Source organism: Prionailurus viverrinus, chromosome B1 (assembly GCF_022837055.1).
Source record: "Prionailurus viverrinus isolate Anna chromosome B1, UM_Priviv_1.0, whole genome shotgun sequence".
In the NCBI taxonomy this organism is placed as follows: domain Eukaryota; kingdom Metazoa; phylum Chordata; class Mammalia; order Carnivora; family Felidae; genus Prionailurus; species Prionailurus viverrinus.
In genome coordinates this window covers 152,937,308-152,957,256 of record NC_062564.1, presented here as the reverse complement: position 1 = coordinate 152,957,256, position 19,949 = coordinate 152,937,308, and the positions used below count along the sequence as shown (strand labels likewise).

Sequence of the window (19,949 nt, the reverse complement as noted above, 5' to 3'; positions counted from 1 at the left end):
TCTCTCTCTGCCCCTCCCCCGTTCATGCTCTGTCTCTCTCTGTCCCAAAAATAAATAAACGTTGAAAAAAAAATTTAAACTACTTATGAACATTTATTATATATTAGAACCATTCAGGACACTGAGGATTCAGTTATGAATAAAGCATGTATAATCTCTGCCCTTAAGCAGCTTAAAGCATAGGGGGAGTGACTTATGAGAAAGCAAATTGCAACACATTTGTATGTAAGGGAAGAAAGTGCCAGAACTCTGAAGTGAGGCCTCATCTCAGATTTGATGAATCAAAGACAGCTTCCTTAAAGAAGTCAGCGTAGATAAAAGATAAAGATTGAGTAGGAGCTAATCAATCAAAAAGTGGAGGTAATAAGAGGCTGGGGAATGTCTCTCACGTGGGGTCCTCTGATGTCCAATTATATAATGACATCTTTTTTTTTTAATTTTTTTTCAAGGTTTTTTATTTATTTTTGGGACAGAGAGAGACAGAGCATGAACGGGGGAGGGGCAGAGAGAGAGGGAGACACAGAATCAGAAACAGGCTCCAGGCTCCGAGCCATCAGCCCAGAGCCTGATGCGGGGCTCGAACTCACAGACCGCGAGATCGTGACCTGGCTGAAGTCGGACGCTTAACCGACTGCGCCACCCAGGCGCCCCTATAATGACATCTTTTAATGCAAGGTAAGCAAATAATTTGAGCAAAAAGAAGAGGTCATTGTTTGGCTTGATAAAACAATATATCTTGGGATTTTCAAAGACAAATATGTATTTGTAAAAATACACCTTTCAAGAATTTTAGTTATTCATGCATTAACTCATTCTTCTAACAATAATAAATAATTATCAAGTTCTTCCTATGTACAAGTACCTTTCTCATCAAGAAATTATAGTAAACTGCCTGCATTAAGGGAACTTACATTCTCAAGGTGAGACAAAAAGATATACAAACTAATAATTTACACAGTGTTAGAAAGTGATATGTGCTGTGGAAAAAAAACTCAATATGTGGAATAAAAAAGGTCAGAGTGAGGGAGGTTGTGCATGTGTGTGTGTGTGTGTGTGTGCGTGTGTGCATGCACACCCATGCAAAAGCATATACATACAATTTCAAACAGGATGTCATGAAACACTTCAGAAAAAATATTTGAGAAAAATGTATTTATGATGTTAAAGTTGAAAGATGTATGGATATTTGAGGGAAGATGGTTTTAGGCAGAAGTAACAGCAACTATAAAAGTCCTGAGGCTGCTACATTCCTGGGAAGTTCAATGATAAGCAAGGAGGCAACTGTACCTGGAAAGTAAGTGGGTAAAAAAGTATTGGGAGATGAGGCCAGCCAGAGAAGCAATAAAAGTCCAGACACTACAGATCCATGTCTTTTACTTTGAGCAAGATAGGGAGTCAGTAGAATGTTTTGAGCAAGGAAGTGATATCATTTGACACATTTTATTTATTTATTTATTTTTATTTATTTTTGGGACAGAGAGAGACAAAGCATGAACGGGTGAGGGGCAGAGAGAGAGGGAGACACAGAATTGGAAACAGGCTCCAGGCTCTGAGCCATCAGCCCAGAGCCCGACGCAGGGCTCGAACTCACGAACCGAGAGATCGTGACCTGGCTGAAGTCGGACGCTTAACTGACTGTGCCACCCAGGTGCCCCAAATTTGACACATTTTAAAGAGATACCTGTGGCTGCTATGTGGAAAATAAATTATAAAGATCTGAAAGAAAAATAAAGGGATTAATTAGGAAACCACTGCAATAATTTAGTTACAAAATAACAGGTTAGTATCACAGTACTAACAATGGAATGGGTGGGAAATAACTGAATTATACATTCATTTAAGTATAGAATGGGTAGGATTTAGTGATGGTTGGGTGTGGAGAAGAGGGAGGAAAAACATCTAAAAGGACTCCAAGATTATGGCCACTCCCAAACATTTCCTGATGATAAATGATTGTAAGCAGAGACTTTTTGTACAGGTTACTTCTCTCTCTCTTAATTTTTATGGGCAACAATCCTGTTATTAAAGTCAGATACTTAGGCAGGATGGAGCCATTCTTTCTGTAGCACTTCCCTTTCTTTCTAGGTAAGCCACCCCAGTGTATTTGAGCTGATAGTTGTCCACATGAGTTCCCTACACCTTTTTCACATTTGGGAGCAGAAAGCATAAATGAGACATGCAAAAGTGACAGCCCCTTAACCACCAATGAGATAAACAAGGTAGTTATTCAAAAAATATATAAAAGAGACAGCACTCAAGCAGAATGAGACTTTACTTTGCCATTTGCTTCCAAATGGACCGTACCCATAACAAACCTAAGCAAATTGATGAACTTGTCTTCCATTCAGTGGGATAAGCAAGAGAGAAATGGTTTAATGCCAGCCAGTCAGAACAACACATATGAATGTCAGAAAGCACTAGAGAGCTTCCATGCCTAGAAAATAAACCAGAGGCATTAATGTGATTGCAGAATCTTTTGGACTGGACCAGCCTTGTGACTTTTTTCAGCCAGTAGAAAGCAACATGTGACATCCTATTTTTCTTGGAAACCTGACTTCAACAAAGAGACAAACTACAGATTGAAAGACCATATGGAGAAAAGCCCAGATATCCCAACTGAGTCCTTCCTAAATAAGTCAGTTTGCTGATTCAATGTAATCACAAGGGTGCATAAGAATGAAGAAGGAGGCAGAAGAGGAAGTCAGGGAAAGGAAATGCAAAAAGGGCTTAAGCCAACATTGCTGGCTTAGAGGTTGGAGAGGAGCCCACAAGCTGAAGAATGCAGGCATCTTCTAGAAGCTGCAAAGACAGGGAAGTAAATTCTTTCTTATGACGCCCAAGAGAAAACATGGCTTTGTGGACATTCTTGATTTTATCTTAATGAGATCCCGTTGGACTCTGACTTAACAGAAATTTATGCTAAAAATTTATGTTGTTTAAGATACTAATTTTGTGCTAATTTGTTGTTAACAGCCATAGAAACCTAATATAGTCAACTATCCAACCAACAGCTGTGTAGGAAGGCGTAAGTAGTCTGAGGCAAGATGAAATACCTAGCAGATAGGTAGACTGATGAACAAAAATAGTCATTTACTGGAGCATCTGGGTGACTCTGTTGGTTAAGCGTTAGAATTTGGCTCAGGTCATGATCCTGTGGTTCAAGAGTTCCAGCCCTGCATCAAGTTCTGTGCTGACAGCTCAGAGCCTGGAACCTGCTTCAGATTCTATGTCTCCTGCTCTCTCTCTGGCCCTCCCCTACTCATGTTCTATCTGTCTCTCTCAAAAATAAACATTAAAAAATAGTCATTTATTATAGGTGAAATAGATAAAGGGAGTTAAGGATGTATTTGTGATGAATCCTAAGAAATATATAGGACTGTTGATACATCATATTGTAAAAAAAATAAAAAATATTTATTTTAAGTCACTGAATTTGAGTGAGTTTGCTATATATACATAGTCATGCATGTTTGTGGAGTGAAATATACTAATTTTTTTTTTGAGAAAAGAAAAGTCTCCAAGGCAGAACTTTGAGGACTAAAAATGTACAAATTGATGGGTATAATAAAATAAATTACAAAATGAAATGCAAAAAAAAATCCAAAAAAGAAATTTATTTTTGAAAAAAGAAGGGCTAGGTGTTCCAGGAGCTGAGTGTTTCATGAAGACACTTGAAATACTATTAGACAATCTTTCATAAAACATTTATGGATTAGAATAAAGAACACTGCATGTGGCCAAGAAAACAAGGTGAGTTCTAATCCCCAAGTGCATTCCATGTACCCTCTATTGTGCCACAGTTTCAGTTTTGATGGGATTGACTCTGGGGCATTCTTGGAAAGGCCAAGGGGTGGTCTATGGGGAATGCGCCAGTTGGTTTATTCCCAACACCTCGTCACAATGAAGGGTTCAGTTCAGTCTTTCAAGCTGGCCCCTGTTAATGAAATCTAGGAGTTTTGGTTGATAAATGGAGGACAAGGAATTTCCTTCTTTCTGGTATGATGTGTTATATGAGGTTTGGAATTTGCTACAGCTATTTTACTACCATGGGAGAATTCCACCCTAAGCCAAAGCAGATCCAGAAGAAGGTTAAGCAGTATAAATCTTGGAAAAACAGAGCCTGATCCATGACCAAACTCTTCCTGAAACGTGTACCTTTCAATGATGAAATATATTTTCTGTATTGTTTAAATACATTCTAGTTGAATTTATGTTACTTGCAACTTCCTGGATACTGTAGAGTCAGGCAACTATGACTTTAAAGCTCTAGTCTATTACTTGTGTGCAAAATAGAGAAACAGCTTAAATATTTCAATGAATTGGTGTGAGGAATAAATAAGATAATGAATGGGTGATCTCTTCTGTTTTTTGAATTTTAGAAAATATCATGTATGAAAAAAATGGCTCTTATATAGGAGAATTCAAAAACCAAAGTCATGGTTGTATTAGATGAATGTGAAATCCGTTTAGTTTCTCAGAACAAAAGATAAGGGTTGAATGCAGGTGAGGAATGTGAGGGCTATTGCATTACTATTTGGGAGAGGACCAGTTTCAGGAATAAAGGATGAATTACATTGCTATTTCCAATCTCACCAAAAATATTTTAGATATTTTGTTAAAGAGATGTAGTTAACATGTCTCTATAAAATTGGAACAACTTGGCATATAGAGTCACGTGTTTCTACTACAATCATTATTATTATTGCCAACATTTTTAAGTGTAAAAAACATTTAGTCAAGAATTTTATGATAAATTTTGATTCAATATGAAAAAAACTATTCATATTGCTAAGACAAAACAAATAAAATCAAGGAAGGGTAAATTGTTGTTAAACCAGAGTCTAATTGTACTATCAAGGTCATTTTCTAACAAAACAAACAGTAGTTGTTTTTCAAAACAGTCATGGTTAGTCCTTATAAAATTTCATACAATTTTGAGTCCAAAAACCTCATCTCATATGGAATTAACTGAAAAAGACTGTGAGATATCTTGTAAACACATAATAGTAGAACATTTATTTTCTCTGCTGCCTTATAATAATTAAGTTTGTGAATACTTTATCTACAATAACCGAGTTTGTGAATACCATCTCTAATCACCAACTTTGTGAATACCATCTCTAATCACCAACTTTGTGAATACTGTCTCTAATAACCAACTTTGTGAATACTATCTCTAATAACCAAGTTTGTGAATACTATCACTAATAACCACGTTTGTGAATACTATCTGTACAATAACCAAACTTGTGAATACTATCTTCCCAATTAAAGGCAGCAGAGTAACATACAGTGTTGGATTTCCTCTTTAAAAGAGATAAAGTAATGGTAAGGCCAGAAATAATAATAAGACTTTAAAAAGTAAAGTCATGCTACATGACATTAAAGTCTCCTACCAACTACATAAGGTGTGATGCACAGTTTTAAGGGGCAAGCCACTGATGTTTTCAGTCCTAATCCCCTGAGATATATACATAAATCCCATGGACAACTGAATGACTAGTGTCTCTCTGAAAGTATCAATATCAGCATCATATTAAAAAATGTTAAAAATTACTCATTTAATATTTGAATCCTTTTATTCTCACACATAATTTTGATTGTTTAAAAAATAAATCACTAAACTACTACCACAAATCCCATTACCATGATAACTTTGAAACACTACCAATTTACTTTTTAGAGACAGTTTTTTTTTTTCTGTATAAAATAGAACTATTTCAGTGCATATGGGTGGCTCAGTCAGTTAAGCATCCAATTCTTGATTTTGGCTTAGGTCATGATCTCCTGGTTCATGGGATCAAGCCCCATGTCAGGCTCCATGCTTGGGATGCGGATGCTCTCTCTCCCTCTGTCTCTCTCTGCCCCTCCCTCCATTAGAGAGAATGTTTTCTGTCTCAAAATAAATGAACTTAAAAACTTAAAAACAACTAAAATAAAATAGAAGTATTTCCCTTTATATCTATAGAGGGTTAGTTAAGTATAACTAATAACAAAGGAAGACTTATTAATAAGAGTAGACTATTGGGGCACCTGGGTGACTCAGTTGGTTGAGCATCTGACTTAGACTCAGGTCATGATCTCACAGTTTGTGAGTTCGAACCCCACGTCGGGCTCTGTGCTGGCAGCTCAGAGCCTGAAGCCTGTTTCGGATTCTGTCTTCCTCTCTTTCTGCCCTTCCTCTGCTCACTCTGTCTCTCAAAAATAAATAAACATCAAAAAAATTAGAAAAAAGTAAGAAACTATTGATGACAGAAATTATAACCTGAAAGATTAATAATTTATAGGATAATAAAAGTTTTCATCTTTGAATATCATTTACTATTTTATCAGGGAAAAATAAAAACTACTTAAAAAATAGAGATCCTCTAAATTCGCTTTATTATTTTTTTCAAACTTTTTGAGTATAGTTGGCACACAATGTTACATTAGTTTCAGTTGTACGGCAGTGATTCAATATCTCTGTATGTTATGTTCACCACAAGTATAGCCACCCTCTGTCACCATATGTTATTGCAATATTATTGATTCTATTTATTCCTATGACTTATTCATTCCATAAATGGAAGCCAGTATCCCTCATTCCTCTTCACTAATTTTGCTCATTTTTCCAACCCCTGTTCCTCTGGCAACCATCAGTTTGTTCTGTGTATTTACAGGTTTGATTTTGCTTTTTGTTTGTCTGTGTACTCATTTGTCTTGTTTTTATTTTTCACATAGGAGTGAAATCATATATTTGCTTTTGCACTTAGCATAATATCCTCCAGGTCCATCTATGCTCTCAGAAATGTCAAAATTTCATTTTTAATGCTGCATAATATTCTAATGTATGTGTATGTGTATATTTATTCATTTATCTAGTGATGAACACATAGGTTGCTCCATATCTTATCTCTACACAGAAGGGTATATATATATTTTTGAATTAGTGCTTTCATTTTCTTTGAGTAAATACCCAGCAGTGGAATTATTGGGTCATATGGTATTTCTATGTTTAATTTTTTGAGCCCCGCCCCCAATACAGTTTTCCACAGTGGCTGTACCAGTTTACATTCCCACCAAGAGTGCACAAGAGTTCTTTTTTCTCCACATCCTTGCCAAAGCTTGTTATTTTTTGTCCTTTTTTAGTAATTCTGACATGTACTTTGAATAGGCAGATATAACTAAAGCAGAGAAACTGCACAGTTGCAATAATATTTATTTATATTTGATCTGTACCACAAGTCTAAAGGAAATCATTGCTTTATTCATAATTTAAACATCAGTTTGCAAAGCCTCCTAAGCTTGAAGATTAAATAAACTAGCCTCTCTTTTTTTACTAATGGAGGAAAATTTGTAAAAAGTAAGATCAAAAAGCTAGCACTCAAAGTATATTTTGTTTAATGGAAAATATTCCTATCTTCAAAAAAAGTCCTCAAGTTAGATGCTTGTTTTGATAAAGAAGATACTGGGACCATCGTGTCAAGCTACAAAATAGTTTGTTCAGCTGTATTCCAATAATGTATCAAATATACTTTCAATTATTAATAAAATTAGATATACTTTCAATTATTAATAAAATTAGATAGAACAGAGTAAATGAAAGTGCTCTCCACAGTCAAATAATCTTAGGATATTTTTTTCTCACTTCATTTTGTGTTAGTATATCACTCAACAATAGGCCATTATCAGTAAAGATTATTATGCTTTCTTGATGTTTACCAAACAAGGCATGACCATTTAAATAGACATAAAGGCAGTTAAAAAGTGGTTTGCCAACTAATTTAATAAATGAACCTGTATATCATGACTAAGTGGATTTGAATGAATGACTTTACAGATGTACATGTGATAAAGGAGACAAAACAAAACAAAAAAAGATAATGTGAAGTCAACAAGTCAATACATAATGTCATTCAGAGATGAATCTGATGCTATTATTTCTCAGTTTAATATCCAAATTGTCATTAATTCTTTTCTAATTGTTTTCCTTTTTAGACCTTATTTAATTCTTCAGTGGGCAGATAAAATAGTGTAAGGATGAAACATGTCTTCAAATACTTGTATACCTTTTACAATGCTCAATAGAATATAATGAATGCATGAGGTACTGAATAAATATTGCGTATTTGAATGCATGACAGTCCATTTTGGGAAAATAACATGAACAAGGCATTTCAATAAATTGTGCAAAAATTAATAAGTTTCGGTATTCTAAGTAAACTTTGTTTCGAACTTAATAGACAATTCAGGCATATGCTTAATTTAAACATGATTTTGCATCTATGGTTTCACTATTATAATACATCTAAAGAGCACACCAAGAAGATTTACATGATACCAGGCCATTGGGAATGCTTTTGAAACTTAGTTCTCAAGGACTAGTAATAAAGGGCAATGGCAATTCAGAGTAAAGGTTCTAAAGAAATTGATATTCTATGCATATCAATCTACAATATGCATCTTTACGCAAATAAGTTCATAGCATACATGCCAATGAGATAAATGATTGAATAGTTCAAATGCTGAGCTGCTCTGATTCTGAGCTGAGCCACAAGAATGTTTGATGGTTCACAGAGGAAATGGATCATTGACCATGTTTCTGTTGAATAGGAAATCAGCTTGCAACCAGAACTGACAGGAAAGAGCAGTTTAAAACCAGCTTGCAGGTGAGCAATGGGCAAAATAGAGTAACTAGATTAGAGGGAAAGAATAGTATTAACAAAATCCTTGCTGGTGTGAAAACAGACTGTCAGCAGATATTTTGTAGACAGCTTTAGGGAAAAAGCAACATCAAGCAAACCTGATTAAGGAGTTGTCACTATTTGTGTAGAGAGGAAGGATAGGAAAGAAATATCAGAATCTCTCACAAGTATCATTGTTTTTAAATGGGGCCAAACGTACCCTGCAGCAGAATCATTAGCTCTGTGTGTGTGTGTGTGTGTGTGTGTGTGTGTGTGTATGTATCAGAGAGAGACAGACAGAGAGAGAGAGAGAGAGAGAGACAGAGAGACAGAGAGACAGAGACAGAAACAGACAGAGACAGAGAGACAGAGAGAGAGAATATGCAGATTCTCAGGCCCTTCTGTGGATATATTGAATGACAAATTGAGGTGTGGAGTCCTTAAACACATTAAGACTGAAAATATAATGTATTGCCATTAAATGGCACAGCAATCATTACATAAAATTCTTCCCTAGAATGGGTTCAATCAAGATGGGAGTGTCTAAAGAAGAGAGGTTAAGAAAGCAGGCACACCAGCAAATTGGTGGAACTTAAATAACAATACCTTATTTTAAAGTCCTGGAGAACATAAACCTATGAATTACAATTAGGGCTCTGCCTCTGGATCCTTAATTTATAAATAAATAAATAAATAAATAAATAACACCCAACACAAACAAAAATTTGGTTCAGAATTTTTTGAAGATTTCCAAAAATCTTTAAAACACATTATACATCAACATTACTACCAGTAACTGGAATTATAACACTAATTTGAATAATATGGAAACTCATTCATTTATAAACTGAACAAACACAAGTGTTAGGCACTGTTGTGACCCTAAGGAAAGTCCAGAAACACAGACAAGAGAGAAAATAGTTACAGTGCTTCGTGCTCCAAGTTATTTTTAGAGAGGTATGTCTAAGCTGGAAAGCAGAGAAAGCTTTTCTCCTGGAAGCAGCAATTTAAGCAGATCGGAAAACTGAGCTAACTAGGACAATGATGTAAAGAAACAGGTTTCAGGTAAAGGAAATAGCATGTGCAATATTCACTAGTGATTCAGAGTATCATCGCTCCAGGGTAAGAATTTCTTAGTTTAGATTCCTATTCATTCCCTCACTTACTAGATTTGTGACCTTGGGCAAAGCACTTCACATCTTTAAACGTCAGTTTCTTCATCCTAAAAATGGGAATAATAATAATATTATGTCATGAAGATATTGCTAGGATCAAATAAGAAAACGCAAATCAAGTTCTTCACATGGCAATGTGCACACAGTAAGTGCTGAAACATGTTAGCCATCACTGTCTCTGTTGTTGTCACCACAGTCTGTAGGAGGGAGAAAGAGAGGAAACGGAAGGCTCTCAAGTGCCTTTTAGAAACCAAATCTTTCACGAGTTTCTAAAGCCACTGAACCGAACGAGAATTTTGATAGTTTCTGCAAATATTTACCTCATCCACTAATCCTTGGGATGAATTATGTGCAAACTAATCAGATTAGAGCCTCATCTTTGAGCTATGTTTTCAGAACAGCAAATAGGCATTGGAACAAGCACAGAACTTGCACCTCACATAAGTCAAATTTCCATGTAGATGGGTGGCTTCAGTTGGCAAAATTAGAAGCTTCTTTTGGTAGCCAAAATAATAATCTGGTCACAGAAGCATCTGTGTGTGGACAATGTAGAGATGTCCATGATATGTAATTAAACAACATTTGTCTCTTAGATATTTTTCCTTCAAAACTTAAATAATGGACCAAAATTAGTATTGATCCACACACAATAATGATGTAATTAACAAAATTCATATTTTTTTCCTAATATATTTGGATTCAGATAAGTATTGTCTGTTTTCTTTTTTTGTTTGTGTGGCTTTTTGTTTGTTAGTTTTTATGAGCTTTCAGTCTGATTTTTATTTTTATTTATTATTTTTTTAAATTTTCAAGGTGTTTTCCCCATTCTTGCTCTTACTTTGATGATTTCATTTTCTTGTTTCTTTACATTATTGCTCTGGATGTTTTATCAAAGTTAGAAAAAATTCAATGCTAATATAAAACCCAATGTTTTAGGAAATCATTGAAGATAGAGTCACTATTGGAAAATAATTTTCTTGCTTTACTCCTCCAACCTTGAAGCAGCTGCTTTTTTTATCTGTTGAGTTAGAGATTTTATGTGTTTATTTTTGTCTTTGAATGTTTTTTTCCTTGTATCTTATTTACTTCCTCCCTGAGTTTGTCGATATAATACTTGTAAATTCTAAAACCTATTTATCTCATAGTTCTCCCATGGACTGACAGTATCTAGAAAATTATTGAAAGGCTTCTTAAATGCTGGGTATTTAACATTTGTTAATACTTTATTATATGCTAGGCATTGCACTAATTGTTTTGTAGACAGTAACTCATTTAATCCTTGCAACCATCTTATGTCATAGACACTATCATTTAGTGTCTGGTAGGTCTAAGTAACTTACCCAAGTCACACAGCTAGTAAGTGGCAAAGACAGTATGGAAACCAGAAAGTTTGGCTCCACAATCTAGAAATGTAACCAACATACTAATCCACTGCTCTGTGCAACAGATTCACACACACGTGCACACACACAGTTTCTACTCTGTGTTTCATTTTCAAGGCAATAAAACTTTATTAAGTACATGGTGCAGTGAAATGGGAAAAGAACTGAAAATGTAGTCTACTAGTTTTATTGTTTTCTTTTTTCTTTTATTTTTTCTAAAAGATATTTGTATATACTGAATGAAATTCACTGTATTAGGACTTTAAAATGAAAACAGAATGTTCACAGATTGGGTACTCAGAGAATCCAGAGCTCTGTTACTGGGTGAGCTGATAATGTAGAGTACAGTGAATGTGTGACAGTTACAAGCAGCACATCAGATGGCCAAAAGCCACATGGGTAGATCCACAAAATATTTAGATTATGGTGAAAAATGAGTAGATAGAATGAAAAATTTAATATACCATTAAATTAAAATAAAAATATGTTTACAATATTAAATAAACATTTGATACGAATACTTATAAACAACAATGAGAGAAAACACCACAACATATTAAGAATCTGTTCTTTCATGTATGAAAATGACGGATTTGAGACAATAGCAGTACATAAGAAAATCAATAAACCAGGTGAGAGCCTTGTGTAGTTCAAAGATAGTAATGTGCCATGAGTTGAGACATCTTATTAACTCAACCCTCAACACTTGAAATGCAAATATTTATATATATTAAAGACATAAAATATATCACATAAAATTAATATATATATGAATATATAAATATGCATATATATGAATATATGAATATATACATATACATATGTATACATATATATATACACACATATATACACATATATATGTAAGAACAAAGGAAGGGAGGAAGAAAAGAGAAACAGAAAAAAGGAAGGAAGGAAGGAAGGGGAAAAGAAAGAGTTTGGATAAACGAATCTTAATTACTCGAACAAACAGATTTTCCCAAAATATTAGAGATAACTTGTATAGCAATTGTCATGTAGTAATTTTCATTCAAATTTGAATAAATTCATTGTATATCATAGTTTGAATGGCACTTTATGTATTTATAAAACTGACATAGGTATCTTATATCTCCAACATAGAAATAAGAACTCAAAAAAATCCAGGTTCCTTTTCTGCTACGAAAAAGCATATATTTTGAGATCCATCAAACAGACTTGCTCAGGGAAGATACAGATTCAGATAGGCAACTTAAGAAGCCAGGTTCTTCATGAAGTTCTCATTTTTTTTTTTTTTTTGGCTTTCTACTGATGAAGATGGTAGCAAAATATGAATATTTTCTGGTAACAATACTGAAGTCTTTTCAGTACAAGTTTGAGACTAAAATATCAATGCTACTAGGGGCAACAGTAATGACAATAAAGTCAAGTCCCCCACCACAATAAAGTCAAGTCAAGTGGTCTGCTTGACCACTGCAGTCGCAATGTTTCCCTTCATCAGGTCAACTTGGCGGTAGAGTATTGAGCATTTATTCTGGAAACATAGCCTCTAATCTTTGAATCTCTTCTTCTCTATGATTGTATGAGCTGCTTAATATCCTACATTAAAGACTTCTTCTGTTTAAACCAGCCAAAGTAGACTTTGTTGGGGCGCCTGGGTGGCTCAGTCGGTTGAGCGTCCGACTTCGGCTCAGGTCACGATCTCGCGGTCCGTGAGTTCGAGCCCCGCATCAGGCTCTGTGCTGACAGCTCAGAGCCTGGAGCCTGACTCAGATTCTGTGTCTCCCTCTCTCTCTGACCCTCCCCCATTCATGCTCTGTCTCTCTCTGTCTCAAAAATAAATAAACATTAAAAAAGAAAAAACAAAAACAAAAAAACAAAGTAGACTTTGTTCATAAGAAAATGGACGTTATAAACAAAAATTATTCCCAAAAGAGAAATGTTTTGGGTAACAGTCTTAAAGGGAATGGGAATAAAGAACCTATGATGTCACTTAGCTGTATATCAATGGACCAAAGGCCTATTTAGTATTAAGGACTGATAACATAACAATACCTGGCATACATTTCACCAGCCATGGTCACCTCAAATAAAGTGCTTCTTGAAGGTAATGTTTTGGGTGACAAAATACCACCTGTTTTTGTACTATAAAAGCATGAGGAATAGAAATATGGGAAGAATTGGTTGTATCTAACTGTACTACCGAATTTAAAGAAATAAACTTAAAATTTAAATTTTCAGCTCCAACTGTCTTGGGCTGCCAAAAGTCCTCTTACAGTGAAAAGGATAACAGAGCTACAAATAAAAATCCAAGTCTTATTCCACAGAATTTCTGAATTGTAAAAATGATTGAACTTACTGCATCACTTTATGAGGAAATGAGGCCACTGAGTGGAAGAAAAGTGAAATCCTGAGCACTGGAATGCAGATATGTGGAAGAATTCAGATGATTCAAAATACTATCAACTTCTAAAACTTACGGAGTCTGTCTTTCTACCTGATTCAGCTGTTCCACATGTGGCTGAGGAAGTGGTTCCTTCATGTCTTCATTACCAAGCCCACACCTTATCTAAGATTGTTAATTGATAGATGGAAGAAATTCTCTTCCTGACCAAACCTATTACTCCATCTGAACTCAGGATACTGACATAAATTTGAAAGCCAGTTATCTAGTCATATGGAGGCAAGAAGCTTCTTGGATATGAAACTCACAAGATTCTATAACTTAAGTTTGCCCAAGCTTAGAAAATATGTGTAAAAATGGATTTTATGAGTTTCTCAGATGCATAGGGGCTAGAAGCAATCTAATTCCAGCTAGTGTAAATGCATGATTAACGATTCTGGATTCAATGTGCTTCTCCAGGTCATGGCACGAGTGCTAAATGTTTCTTCAATTTGTTGACCAAAACCTGGATTGAAAGGTGGCTAATGTTAAATAATGTTCAAAAACTTGGAATTCCTTGGTTTAATGTAGAAGAAGGTATTAAATGACCTGCCGAAATAGAAGTGTTAAAGTGGATTTATTTTTCAAGGCTTATGAAACTGCCCACTAATTATAACTTTAGGAAGGGCCCAGAAGACATCTTCCTTATCATAATGATAAGAAATAAATTCGCAGTGCCACATGTATAAACAAAATCTCCATCATTTCTATTCTCTATACTTGAGAACACAGAAGTTGAAGCTGCAGGGAAATAATAAGGGTGATTGCCCTTCACGAAGGATTGTGCAATAGCAACATATGTTAATATTGTCCATCTGCCTTTCAGCTTTTCTGAAAAGTATTTCTGACCATTTCTAAATAAATAAAGAGGGGGAGGGGTAAATGACCAAACCTTTTACCAGTTATTGAATACTGTGCCTGAGCTAGCATTAATCCCTATGTATTCAGAAACACTGATCTGAGTGGATGTTATGGAGGTAATGTGATTAAATAAGATTCAGCCCTGAGCCCATATTACAATTGGCATAGTGATGCCTTCTCCATCCTATCCTTTGACCCTTTCACCAGTTCACTGGTGTATATTGGAAAATTTACCTTGCACATGGAAGAAATCTTTCTTTGTCTTTGAGGCCCATGAAACAAAAGCTGTAAAACTATAGTAATGGCCAAACTAAAGTATCTCCATCCTACCAAAAGAGTAAGCACAAATCTTTATTGTATCTCTGTAGAAATCAGTGCCACCATAAAAAAATATGGAAGAATAAAGAATGAGAGTCATGAACTTTAAATGACTTGTTTGGTCTGAGTAGAAGACCAACAATCTTGGCAAACAACATATTTAATCAGGTGGTGATTACAAATACAGCCAATATGATGTCTCCACTGGCAAAAAAAAAAATCAACAAATACCTTCATCTTTGTTTAGTAATGGTCTAACAAGTGACAATGAGCTTTTTCTTTAACATCTCAATAAACAGAAACCACCAGAAAACATTTTTTTGCCACCTTGGCAAGAGCAACAATTTACTTTCACCGTCTTGTTTCAGCATTCTCTTAAATTTCATGGTCTACAGCATAATTTGGTCTTCAGGAAAACCTGATCATCTCAACATCCTATGTTACATCATGCTGGTCAACTGCACGAAAGGCATCAAACTGAAAGTACTTGATTAAATGGGATTATCGTGTACCCCAGATACTTTTACAAGAACCAAGAAATAAAAACCATCAAAATATAGGGACATCTTTCTTAGTGATATTTCTGATAGTCTGGACAGGTTGGGCCACCTCCTCCAAAATGTTTGCTGCATTTTACAAATCATATCATGTCAACTAAGCCCTCTGAGGACAGAATCTAGAAGCCTAAGATTAATTCAAAACAATTAAAGTTTGGTCTATTTTACCGCAGAATTAAAATTCTATCCCTTTGCATACTCAAATATTAGTAATTTGCTTGTCTTTTTTTTTTGTTGTTAGAATGAGCTTATTCTTCCTTGGGATAAAATATACATTTGTATATATTTAAATATATACATATTTCATATACACATATAAATACATATATAAATTTTAGCGTTTGCTACAGTGTGCCTAGTGCAAAATTATTTTAAAATAAAAACATTAAAAATATGTTTATAGAAGACTATGATAATGCACACGATTTTGTGAGCAGATAATGAAACTTAAAAATATTTGCTTTCAATGGAATTTTAATTTTCACACTATGTATTGATGTATCACTCACTCTCTATCCATATATCTATACATTCAATCATCTATCCATGTAACTAGAAGATTGAGAAACTCAGTCAATATTATCCCCTTTCTAAGTTTAAGAATTTTAAATAATTCATGGTTTGCATATTCATCATTTTATCCACTTTGCAACCTATTTGTTAAGAGATCCTTATATAATTAACATATTCCCAATGAATTTTCCTATCATTTCCTCCTTCTCCACAGATAGCATTCCTTTACCACATGTAAATTACTTTTTTTTTCTTATTCTTTCACTTTCAGATGTGTTTATTTTTCTTGGCCATGAAAATCATCACAATTTTACAATGCTTTCCTATCAACGTCAGTACTATTTGCTTCATTTTATAAGGAACATAAAGTCCAACTAATTCTAGTATTCAGCTTTTCTTAAAACTTTGTATTTTGTTTTTGTTTTGCTTTAATCTTTAAGTAATCTCTACACCCAACATGGGGCTCAAAGTCATGACCCAGAAATCAACTGACCATTGACTGAGCCAGCCAGGTGTCCCAAACTTTATATTTTGACCTTACTAGTAAATTGCATGTAAAAAGTACCATTTGAATTTAGACAACTTATCGCAAGAGTAAGATACTAGACTTCATAATAATATAATGACTGGGAAAATGTTTTAAATACTGTATAAAACTAGGGTTGCCTAGTTAGCTAGGGTTACCTAATCAATTTCAGTTCCTAGTTTAATGCAAGGTTCTCATCTTACAAAAAAATTGCTATTTTTCTTCTTGTACTTTATAAATATAATTCTGAATCTAGACAATTCATACTATGCACTAAAACTGTAGTAGATGACTGATGCCAGCCTTCTGTGACCATCTCAAGTGACCTCGAGGAGAAACCACAAACAAGACAAACCAGAAAATAAGCTAAGTGGAGGCATGCAGGCAATGTTTTTGAATAATCTGATAAGAAACAAACATAATGTATTAAGATGACGTAAGGGTCTTTCACATGTCTATGTGGAACTCAGTAAACCTTAATTTTTACAACCAGACCAATTATACCTAGTGACACGCAACTATATGATGGAGAACTGCTTGCAAGGATAAATACCCATTCCCTTTTTGCATAGAATTCTCTGTAAACTAACATGCTTTGGAGCAATTCTTAAGACCAATTTGAAATACTGTCTCCTGGGCTATAGTCCACAGCAAGACAATGAATAAAACATTTATTAACCTATTTTAAGGATGGCTTTTTATTGTAGTCAACAACATATTGTGGTCATGTCACAAAAAATAAATCAATCAGAAAATGCCAAAACAAATTACAAATCTGAAACAAATTAAGAAATGCATTTCTCAAAAAAATCCTTAAAAGATTGAAAATAAAGTTAAAATGCACTGAAAGAAATTTTATATAAAAAACATATGGCACAAATAATTTTCTTTAATTTAATGCTTAAAAATATTCAAATATTAAAAACTACTACAGCCCACTTTCTATTATACTGGTAATTGATAAATATGCAGCAATAATTAGTCAATATAAGACTTCTTAGGAGGTATTTGAAGTTTACAATTTTGGTGAAAATTGAGACTTTGGTTCACCTAAAATGTCAGATACTGAGAAAAATGTCTTCTTGTTTTGATTTTTTTTTTTTTTGGAAAGATTTGCAAGCCTTTGGCAGTATGTGTATCCTGAGAACTCAGAAAAAAATCAGCAACCAAGAGTCAACAAAACATTTGTTCTGAATACAAATGTTTGTTTTACATGATAGCAGTGCCTTGAACAGTTGGGTGAAAATTATTCTTTCATGGTATTTAAGGCATTTATACATCAAAACCATACTTTACAGTCTGAACAGACTACCAAGTCAAAGACAACTAGAGCAAATATTTATTAGTACGTTATCTTAAATATATACAGTCATTTCCTATATATAGTTCAGCAGAGAAATATCTTTCAAGTAAGTTGAGGTTATGCAAACTAGAAATTATTCTCCCTGAGGAACATAACTCTCAGTGATTGTATTCAGTCATTGAATACATATTCAAACATGTTTTCAATATGTTAATGGAAGATTCATACACAGAACCATGTAAAGTTGAAAGATGTTACATGAGAAACCCAAAATCACATGCTGTAAAGTCAGTGTTCTTCTGATGTGGGAAGACAGTTTGCATTTACTGAACACTTGTGCTATCTAGATACTGTGATGGAATATCGACATATACCAGTATTGCCATCAGCTGACTCTATTGTGAAAGAAAACTTAATTTTCACTATTTCTATCCAGTTCTTTAACACTTTTGTTAATTCAACCTAAGGTTAGGGAGTAAATGGAGAAAAATATAAATGACTCATTTAAGGAAATGGTATTTATGTGTGCAATGTTTTCTCTAAGAATAAAAAAAAAATGCTGTGGACATCTATGCAACATGGACAAGAATATCTAGACTATTTAGAATGATTCGTAATAAATTACTCAATTACTTTCATGTTAGCCAGGCTGCTCTTGAACACTTCCCTTGATTTGATCAGTCAGAAACAACTATGAACTCGACTGCATGCACCTTTTCGTCTTAAGAAGTAATGGCTTGATTTACCTGACACATTCAACAATTCAAATTATTTTGGCCAAGATGTGATTACCGACAGCATTCTCCAGTCAACCAAGTCATTCTACAACCTACAAACTTACACTAATGTTTATATGAACTAAGTCCAAAACGATTCAGTCAAACATATCCTATTTCATTGTGAGTACTGCTAGCAACGATGTCTTCACTGATGAAAGTCCACCTGGTGTGCTAATGAGATGGCGATTTTATGCCCATGGACTGAGAGCTGTGGCCAAGGAATAGAGGGAAGTGACATTTAATGCCTCATCCCACCCAGACACCCCATTGTTGACAAAAACAAGTCATAAATTATCCATAGGCTTTGAATAATTCTTCTTACAAAACAGGTTGAATTTTAATTTAATCATAGTTTATCTTTGGTTTTTATTTTACCAGGAAAGACGCCCTCTATATTGATTTACTTAAAATGGAATATCTGAGTAGAAACTATGGGGGAATTTTAGCACAAGCAGACCTGAATTCTCTACCGTCTAATAATTACTCTCGAGAAATTTCAAGAGCTTTATATGGAACATAAATGTGTTTTCATGTATAGTTCACAGTTATTCTAATTTTGATAAGTGGATTTAGTAAAGAAAAATTCATTTTGTACGTTTTTATTATTATAATAATAGAAATGACAAGAAAAGCCTATTTCAATATGCAAAGAAAATTCAGCTGTGGTGCCAAACAAACAAACAGAACCCGATTGATTATCTGTTAAATTAATAAAATAAACAAAAAACATGAAGTAAACAAAACAACAAAATATGTAGATTTGAGCTATGATAATTGCATGTGTGAAATTTGAGATAAAATTTTGCTACGAATGAATTTGAGCCAGAAATGTCTTTTTAGTAATAAAAAAAATTCAATGGAAAATTATCTTATTCTTAACCCCCTGTCCATGGATGAGAGTGCTAAGAAAGCCCTAGCTTTTATTTTTATATGAAGCATTTTGAGATGTATTCTACTTTAAGTCCTGGCCCTCTGGTTTATGAGAAGTTCTCTTATAGATCTCACAGTTTAGCCCTCACTTAGCTACGGAGAAAGTTGACAGAGCTCGGCCCAAGGTACATGATTTGGTTGGACATCACACTTACCTGCTTGATTTGTGGTTACATTTACAGACACATATTGCCGGGCTCCTGGGCTCAAGTCGGACACTCCATTCACTGCCTCAATCTCAAAGGTATAGTTTGTGTGAGCGAGCAGATCCACCATCATGACAGAGGTGTTTTTCAGGCCGATTTGCCGGGGGAGGTACCTGACATGACCTCCACACTCGTCACACACACCTGCATGGGAGTTGCACTTCTTGCATGCAATATAATATGAGACATCTTTCCTTCCACCAGTGTCAGCAGGGGGAATCCATTCCAGAAAGACACTAGTTTCATTAACATTTGAGATGGCATTCCGAGGAGCAGAGGGGGGTCCTGGTTTGCAAAGTAAAGTGAGAAAAACA

The 19,949-nt window shown here is 34.5% G+C and overlaps 1 protein-coding gene across 4 annotated transcripts in view; it reads right to left on the bottom strand.

The window, feature by feature from the left end:
* Positions 1–19,949, bottom strand: part of EPHA5 (EPH receptor A5) — a 351,005-nt gene that overhangs the window by 150,047 nt on the left and 181,009 nt on the right. For 3 of the 4 annotated variants that reach the window (XM_047857341.1, XM_047857340.1, XM_047857338.1), the window contains exon 5: positions 19,585–19,920. In XM_047857341.1, the coding sequence (XP_047713297.1) occupies positions 19,585–19,920 (336 nt within the window). Of the gene's footprint in view, positions 1–9,829; positions 9,886–19,584; positions 19,921–19,949 lie in introns of all 4 variants that reach the window. The other variant, XR_007151804.1, reaches the window with a different exon arrangement.